Here is a 9,524-nt window from a genome sequence, read left to right on the forward strand (position 1 = left end):
GATGCAATAGTGTGAATTCAGGTGAATACAATAAAATTTGACGAATTCAAATAACTAAATAAAGTTTGGCGAAAATCTGATGCTAATTTCTGCATTTGATTTTAATGTTTATGTTTTAAACAATTATTTGAAAAAAGGTTAAAACTCGGTTAACTTTTACTTGCTTTGTTTTTTTAATAAATAATTTTTTAAAATTGGCAAAAATGCTTGTTTAAAAACTGAGATTTCTAATTTGAATCTAACTGCAAGGTGGTAACTGAAGTATTGAAATGTAGACTAAAATACTATAAAAAATTACCAAGTCTTTCGTATTAATGCGAGCAAAAATTTTAAAACCATTTTTCAATTAAACGGTTTTGAATTTATATAATCGCTTTTATCTTTTTTAAGAAAGTGAGTAAATTTTGCATACATTTTATTAAAAAACAAGTTACGCAATACGGAAAAATTCTCACCAGAAAATTATATTATACAATAATATCTGATAGTTATTCACTTTTTCACTTGACTTAGCAAAAATATTAAAGGGTTAGACGTTAGAGGGTTAACAAAAGTTTTTTTTATTATTTCTAATATAGTACTTCAATTTTCAATTAATATTTATGCTTCTAATATATACTTTTGTTTTCGAAACTAAAAGTTCCATAGCTCAAATTCAAAATATTTTTCATTTTTGAATTATTAACAATTTTTACAGTATATTTTATACAACTGTAAAAACATTTATTTTGACCGTAAAATTTTTAATGATACAAAAATCATGTATGTATTTTCCACTGAGTGTTTCAAAGGCGGGTGCTATATAAATATATTTGTGTCATTTTTCTACATATTATTCATGTATATATGTATATCTTAAATAATTTAAATAATTTATTTAGCTCAAATGGTTCGTACTCAATATTAGCAATATGATTTAATTTTTTTTTTTTTTGGAAATACGGTTTTTCCACCTGTGATTAATTATAATTATATAATAATTATGTAATCTAATATTGAAAATGTGCCGAAAAAAAAAAGAATTTTAGCAATCTTTTTAATATGCAACTTTGTAAAAAAAAAAACTTAAGTTTGATTTTCTTTCAAGCAATAAAAATTTGAAAATTAGCACATTTATATTTTTTTCTTCTTTTAATGTATGTATAGTTTTTTTTCCAAATTAAAATAATTCAATCATTATATTATGTGCACTTTTATATGTTTTAGAATAAAGATTTAAATTTTTATATAATTGAAGAAAGTTTAAAAAATAATTTTAAGTTTAATTTCTTAATATTGTATATATATTAAGCATACTTCGCATGCCCAAAAAAACCACCATCTCCATTACTACCAACTTGTTTTAGTTTTTGAATTTTACTTTTAGTTTGTAACTTAGAAATTTAAAATGTTATTTTGATTATGTAAATTAGATAATCGAAAATTTAGGTAAACAAAATTTTGTTACTAAAGTAACAAATTAACAAAAAAAAAAATTTTTTGTTAAACTATATAGTTATATACATTCTAAAAAAATTATATAATAAATACAGATTTCTTTGCTAACGTTATGGTAAAAAAAAAATTCTTATTATAAAAATTGGAAAAAGGATTGATTTAAACGTAAGTTTTCTTGATTTTCAATAATTTTATATCCGTGCAATTATATATGAATTTTTGATTTCTTACAATTATTAAAAATGAATTTTCAAGATGGACGCGCTTCCATTATTTCATGAAAAATACATATTTAAATTTTATTTTTCATATTCCGTATTAATATCATTCACAATTTTCCATTCTTCTTTATACATATTATTTAAAAAAAAATTAATTCAAATTAAAATTGCAAAAAAAAAAAATATTTAAATTGTGTATTTATAAAATTATTTAAAAAATTTATGAAATATCAATAAAATATAAAAAAATAAAATATGTATATTAGTTTTTAAGGGAAACATTTTTTTAAAAAAAAATTATTATAGAACTTTAAAATATTAAAATAAGAATCATGAAATTTCATTTAAAAGTACGGTTTAAGAGAAATAGACAAATAAATTAAATAAAAAATAAAATAAAAGAATTATTTAATGCGTGCAGAAAAATAAAATTAAGGATTTAAAAAATTAAAATTAAATATAAGAAATTAAATGTAAGATAATGTGAAAAAGATAATTTAGTTGTAATTTTTTTTTTTGAAGAAAAATAAATTGATTTGAAAAGAAAAATATTGAATTAATTGTTTTTTAAAATGGTAATCCTAAATATAGTTCTTATGTTAAATTTCATAGTTACTGGTTTATTTCAAGTTCATATTCATAAAAAGAACTCGAATGGATTCTTGGTATTTCATTATGTGACTATATCGTCTTGATTATTTAATTTTTGTGCATAGTTGAAGATTTCGAAAGATGTAAATCAAATACATTTATACTACTAAAACGTTTCTGTACAAGATGTTAAAGTTTTAATCAAATTGACATTATTTTGAAGTGAGATGGTAGAATTTACATAAATGAACAAGAAACGATTGAGTGCAATTTACTTCACTCTCCTTCCTTCTCAAGTTATTGGGCCTTAAACCTGGCGCTCCTGAAAAGTTGAATTTTTTTTTCAATTTTTTCTTCTGTAACTTAACTGATATAATAAACCCATGTTAAAATTTAACCCAAGTTAAACTCTTTCCAATGACTCCTAAAATATGAGATTCAAGACTTTATTAATCTCAAATTTTGTTCTATAAATTTTCTTTCCGGTTCTTTACTTTGTTTTAGATGTTCATAAAATCTTTTGATTTTATGAACATCTAAAAGTTTTGAAGTTTTGCTATGTTGATATTAATTATATTTGACAAAAATCTCAGTTATACGAGTAACATACGATGAGAAACCAATTGTCTCTGGTCGGTTAATTGAGCTTATATGATTATTTCAATCAATTTTATTATGGAAATGTAAGTATATAAAGGAAAAATTAAATTTACACAACACTTTTTTTTTATTTCATTTAAAACGATTTTTCTTCTTTATTATTAAAACGCATAATTTTTTTAAATTAAATTCTTAATTATTTATTCGTTATTTATTTTTATATATTTTAAATCTTCAATATTATATGTTAACATTCATTTATTATATATTTTTTTTTTTGGTTTAGTTTTTAATTGTATAATTGTTTTTACTTTTTTATTACCATTAACATTTTTATCAATTTCAAGTTTAATTAATTATTTTTTCTTTATTTTAAGATTATTCTACAACATTAATCTATAATTAATAATAATTTTAGTCCAATCATTAAAATATATAAAAAAACAACAATACTGATGAAAAGATTATTTTTATTTTAACAATTTTTTCAATTATAATTTTTATTTAAAGAAGTTAGTTTAGAAAAAAAAAAATTATAAATATTGTAGTTAAGTGTGGCTTGTTAATTGCTATATCAGTTGTATTTGAAGATAATTCTTCAAGGATAATTCTTTAGAAGGTTTTGATTTTGAACTATAAAGAGGTGTGAGGAAAGTATAAAAAATTCAGAGGGTATTGGCGATTGTCTTAACATTTAAATCAACTTAATTTTAATAAAAGTGTTAATATTTTATCAAAAAATTTCAAATAAATAAAAAAAGGTTAATTTTAAAATTTAAAGCAAAATAAAACATTACAAAGCTTTTTTTTTACATTTTCCTTGTTTTATACTAAGAATTTTATTTTTATTTGATTTTTTATTATTATTTTAAATTAGAATATTTCCTAGTTATTGTGCTTTTTAAAATATTAAATTTTTATTCTATTATATTTAAAACTTTCATTCACAATTATTTTATATTTATTTTTTGTTCGTAATTTCTCTAATATTTTATTGAATTGATTGATTCTATAGTAAAATAATTGTGATATAAATTTTTTATTTTATTTTGATTTTGAAAGATTTTAAGTGATTTTTAAAAATTAGTTATTTTTTTTTTGCTGTAATTTTAAAGTTTTATTTCGATGATATTTTTTCTTTTGTCAATTTTTAATTATAATATCTATTTATATAAAATTTTTTTAAATTCCACATTAGAATATGTTTTATATATTATGCAACAATTTTACAATTTTTGTTTTTTAATTTATTTTCTAAATAATTAAATATATTAATTTCAATTCAAACTATGTTACAAAATATAAATATAAAAAAAAATTATTTGTCTATATAGAGTTCAGCTGGGTTCCAATTTTGAGTTCAAAATACTTTGAAGAATAGTTCATTTTAATATGTTCATAAGCTTCTAATAAATTTTTATTTGAAGAACTGTGAATTATTATTAATGAATTTTATAAATTTTTAAATTTAAAAATAAGACTCTGACATAGAAACAAAGACTATGATTTTGAAATTTGTTTCATTGGGAGTCACAGTTAAAAAATGAACAATTAATAAATTTGTCTTCTTCAAAGTATATCTGAATCTTTGTCGAAATAATTTAGTCTTGGTACATTCTTTTATGAATCATTATTAATTTTTGTCTTATTTGTATTGTTTCACAATATTGAGCAACATTATACATAATCCAATTTATAACTGATTACAAAATAGAAGTAAGTGATGTAGTATAAAGCAACAGTGAATTTAAAATACATTTACTTTTATTTTTTTAAAATAGAAACAAAATTTTGAGAACATTTTTTTATAATAATCATTTCTCTTGTTTTTAATCTTTGTTAATTTATTTTTTTTATTGGAAATTCTAATGTTTTAACTTATCTTAAGTGTAGGTAATTAAATCTTTCTGAGTAGATTTTTGATCATAGTTCATATATCAAATTTTCTTTTACAATTTTTATTTTCACAAAAAAAAAAAAATTTATTAAAATTTTATCCAATGTTTTATATTATTTTCTTAGAATTACATAAAAAGTTTTTGGCAAACAATTTTTTATTTTTTCTTTTCAATATAATTATTAGGGTATTATAATAATTTTCTCAAAGTTATTTATTTTATCGATTTTGTTTTTTTTTTTAATTTTACGAATAGAATATCGTTCGTTTTTGTTAATTTATTTGCCACGATAAATTTCAATAATTCTATCCTGATCAACGTATTCAAAGATATGTGGTGCATCCATTAAAATACCAACAGTGCCAGCAGTTGTTACAATAAAAAATATGTATAATTGTAAACGATCGATGACCATTGCAACATATTTCCAATCTTCTCGAGTCTAAAATTTGAAGAAAATATAAAGAAAGTAAGTTAATTTTTGAACAAGGTTAAATTAATTGTAGTTAAAATTTTAGTCTTCATTTTTACTTACTTGAATATACAAATCTTCGTTTCTTAAATGCTCAGCTATAAATTCAACTGCTTCAGTAGCTTTACTTGCTTCTGGTGACAATAATATTGAATCTGAACTTTCACTTTCTCTACGACATGGGTCACCTATACCACCAACTTCACCAGTATTAATTTTTCGGTTAATTTTGCAATTTGGATGATGTAAATCAGATAATTCCATTACCTCCATTTTAGATTGTTTGGCACCAATAGCACTATTAAAACATATTAAAATTTATTTTCTCATTATATTTGAGAATGACAAAATCAAAATAGATTTATACCTTATATGTTTCGACATTTCAGTTGGTGAACCATAATGAGCTGGATGTGCTGGCATTGACATACCTGGCATTTCCATCATCCAACGTAAACGTGTTTTTCTAGGCCTTTTCATTAATAAAAATGCCGGTAAATAATGTAAAAATACTGAACGAATCCACATTGGCATACGATGCGTACGTGGTCCTCTAAAATTCCAATTTATAATAACAACTGTAACTAAAATTGAAACGGTGTTCATAATAAATGTAAACAATAAATATTTGGCTATTAACGGAAGTACAAGAGATGTTGGGGGCAGAATTTTCGATACAAGCAACAGAAACACAACCAATGACAGCAAAATACTAATACCCAATGTAACCTAATTTAATATTAAATTTTTATGTTAATTATATCAATTATAAATTTTATAATTTGTTAATAATTTTATACCTTTTCTCCTGCTTCAGCTGGTAAATAGAATACTAAAACGCAAAGGAATGAAATTAATACTGTCGGTAGAATTAAATTTACAGTATAAAATAGTGTTTTCCGTCTAATTATGATATAAAAAGTAATATCGGTTTCAGTTGGATGATTTCCATCACCTTCATAAACATTTAAATATGCTGGAACTTCAATTATATCCCATGTACCAGATTTCCAATAATCTGATAAATCAACAAAATTTTTATTATTATATAATGCTAATGATACTTGATCTCCATTAAATGTCCATGAACCAAATTTCATAATACATGTTTGTTGATCAAATGGAAAATATGTTACGTCAATGGTACAGGAACTTTGGTATATAGCTGGAGGTACCCATAAAACTTCACCAGTTGGATAAATTAATACATTCGATTTATAACGAACTTCATAATTACCATCGGCACTAAAAATAATAAAATATTAAAAAATATTCATGTATTTATATTTATAAGTATATACTTATTAAATAAGACAATATCAGGTTTCCAAACTTTATCTGGAGGTAAACGTAATACACCTATACCTCCATAATCAGCTTCATCCCATTGTAATTGATAATCATACCAGACTAAACGCAACCATACATTAGATTTCATAATTTGATTTTTTTCATTCTAAAATAAAGTTAAGATTTAAAAAAATTAATTTGAAAATATTTTTTTATGAATATTTAAAATTTTGGTTTTATAAATTGTGTATAATATACTTACAACGTTAATCAATTGAACAAAAGCAAGTCCAAATCTAACACCTACTTTTTGAGTCATATTTTGAACAGGTCGTATAAGTTTATTATAGCCACGAAATAGATCTCTAACCAAACGTTCTTCATCTTCGGATGATTTCACTATACAATATAAATAACATATTTTTTGAAAAGTTAGTTTTAGAAATTTGCTTCAAAATATTTAGTTGAAGTCTCGATTGGGAAATTAATAAATATTTAATTAATTTATAATTAATAAGTAATTAATTTTGTACGATTTGAACTAGATGTTTTGATTTAAAAGTAAAATATCAATGCAAAACAATAATTATATTTTTGAGAGATAATTATAGAGCCTTAAATAAATCAAAGTTTTATCTACAGTATTAAGAACTGAGTGGGTATTATATTATTTAAGTGAATATTATTAAAATTATTCTTAAAAATTAATTACCTGAACTAAATGCACAAAATAAGAAGACCAAGGACAATATCCAAATTAATTTATCCATTGTTATATTTTTGTTTTGTTTCGTCCTTCCTTTCTATCATTCAAATGATGTACAGGATTCACTTTTTTGTTGAAAAGGATGTTTTTATTATTTTATGCTTTTTCTTCTTCTTAGTTTTATTTTCCTTATATCTTCAAAGCCATATTTCTGAAAAGTAGAATTTTACTTTTTTAAAATTTAATTTTAATTAAAATTTTACATATTTAATTTGTAATATTTCCTTTTCATTTAAAATTTAAAAAGTTTTTTGAAATTATTATTTATTTTGTTTTTTTTTAAGATAAAGAAAAAGAAAAAATAAGGGGAAACGCCTTAGATGTTCTTTTTTTTCTTTCTTTCCTTATTTTTCTTACATTTTTGGATTTGGAACACTTACGTTTTTTTCATATTTATTTAAATTGGAAATCTCGCAAAATTTATAAAATTTTTTTTACAAAAACATTAAATAGTCTTATTTATTGTCAGATTTTATTTTAAATAATTTTTATTATTACCTTATTTATAGATTTTCCTCTTTTTTAAAGGAGCGAAGAAAAACACTTTAAAATTTTCTTTGGCACTTTATTACAATAATAATATCCCTTTTCGAAATATACATACATACAAATATGTAAAATATAGAATCAATACAGTCAAAATAATGTCCTTTTTAACAATTTTGAAAGCTCGAAATGCGCAGATGTACGTAGAAAATATCCTTAAAAATGATAATACACTATAAAAATTTTGATAAATAAAAAAAAAAAAAATTGATGTTGTCAAAATATTGTCAAAAAAAAGAGAAAAAAATTTGTGTTTTAAAGGTGCTAACTAAAGAACTCAATTTTCCAATTGTCATTTGATATTACACTCCAGCTAAATATTTGATTTTTCACGTTGCCGTTCTATTTAAAATATGAAAAACTTTTGTTATATGGCAAATATTTGCTCATGTTGACAGTTCTACACTTAAACTAATTAGATCATAATTAAGATTTATAATTAATTTTAAATTAATTTGATGTTTTCTAAAAAATTTAGAGAAGAGAAAAATTTAAAAATATTTAAATATAAAATTAAAAAATTTTAGGTTATACGTGTATATGTATGCATTGAATTTATTCAAAAAATTTTTGAAAAAAAATGCTTATTAGTTTCACTCTGTCGACGGTCCGTCCATTATCTAAAACACGTTTTTTTCAAATTTTTGATACCGTTTTTCTTCTACACCGTACGTTACAGGAGTCTGAAATTTTAGCAGCTCTTAGATATTCATAAATAGTTTATTTCGTTAGAAGAAAATTTTTTCCAATCTCCACCCCCTCTCAAGTTATCAGTTCCCGAAATTCGTAGAATTTTAATATTTGGCATCCTTTATTTCCGAAACCACAAGCTCTTTTAAATTTCTATAAACGCTGAAACCTAACGGTTAATTCCATGCCATTAAAAGTCATTATTATGTTTCTTTAAATTTATTTTTGCTTTATTTCAAAGATTTCATATTTCTAGGATTGCATATATTTAGGATTAGCGTCCTAAATATATGCAATCCTAGAAATAGTTTCGTATATGAATTAAAATAATTTTAGTAGTGTGATAGATATACATAGACTGTATTTAAAAGCAGTATTTTCACTTGTTGAAGGAAAAAGTGCTACAATACAAACCATTGGTTTGACACAGCTTTATTTATTTAATTGATAAGGTTTAATAATATTAATTTGTATTTTGTTTTTACCACATTTTAAATTACTTTCCCATACTAAAATATTATAAATAATTACATATATTCAGGATGAGTTAAAAAATTTTGTTTTGAAAGAGGAGATCAACTCCTGGACAACGATAACACAAAAATAAAAAGAAACTGTCATAGGACAAGTCTTTGTAAATTAAAGTAGCAAATTAGTTTTAAAGAAAAATAGATTATAAGTATTAAATTATTAGATTACTATAAATAATAAAAAAATTCTCCTAACGAAATAAACTATTTATTAATATCTAAAGGTTACTAAAATTTCAGACTCGTTCAGCTTATAGTATGGAAGGAAAATTATATAAAAAATTTGAAAAAAAAAAAAAAAACGGTGTTAGATGACAGTTAATTTTAACTTGCATTTTGTTATACTATTTATGGTATTTTTTTTAAAAATGTTATAAAAATTTCAGATTCCTATCTCAAAGGGTGTAAAAATAAGCATATTTCTTCAAAAGCTTTTCGAAAAAGTGTTAAATTTGGAGCCATATATATACGGTTGAGAAAATT

The 9,524-nt window shown here is 21.9% G+C and overlaps 1 protein-coding gene across 1 annotated transcript; it reads right to left on the reverse strand.

Moving 5' to 3' along the window:
• Positions 1-3,301: 3,301 nt before the first annotated feature.
• LOC129613269 (acetylcholine receptor subunit beta-like 1) lies at positions 3,302-7,867 on the reverse strand. The gene is made up of 8 exons (XM_055527259.1): positions 7,774-7,867; positions 7,222-7,426; positions 6,772-6,908; positions 6,521-6,675; positions 6,020-6,464; positions 5,587-5,948; positions 5,283-5,517; positions 3,302-5,189 (listed from the first exon to the last, which is right to left on the reverse strand). The coding sequence occupies exons 2-8, from the start codon at positions 7,277-7,279 to the stop codon at positions 5,025-5,027; spliced, it is 1,557 nt and encodes a 518-aa protein (XP_055383234.1). The 5' UTR covers positions 7,280-7,426; positions 7,774-7,867; the 3' UTR covers positions 3,302-5,024.
• Positions 7,868-9,524: the final 1,657 nt, after the last annotated feature.

Source organism: Condylostylus longicornis, unplaced genomic scaffold (genome assembly GCF_029603195.1).
Source record: "Condylostylus longicornis isolate FDR11 unplaced genomic scaffold, ASM2960319v2 ptg000081l, whole genome shotgun sequence".
NCBI lineage: Eukaryota > Metazoa > Arthropoda > Insecta > Diptera > Dolichopodidae > Condylostylus > Condylostylus longicornis.

Bases quoted from the DNA above. Each gene is read 5' to 3' on its own strand.
- LOC129613269 (XM_055527259.1), bottom strand. From the start codon at position 7,279: ATGGATAAATTAATTTGGATATTGTCCTTGGTCTTCTTATTTTGTGCA. The intron at 6,465-6,520 runs GTATATACTTAT...TATTATTTTTAG, and splicing joins GATATTGTCTTATTTAATAA to TGCCGATGGTAATTATGAAG. The intron at 5,190-5,282 runs GTAAGTAAAAAT...TTCAAATTTTAG, and splicing joins ACGAAGATTTGTATATTCAA to ACTCGAGAAGATTGGAAATA.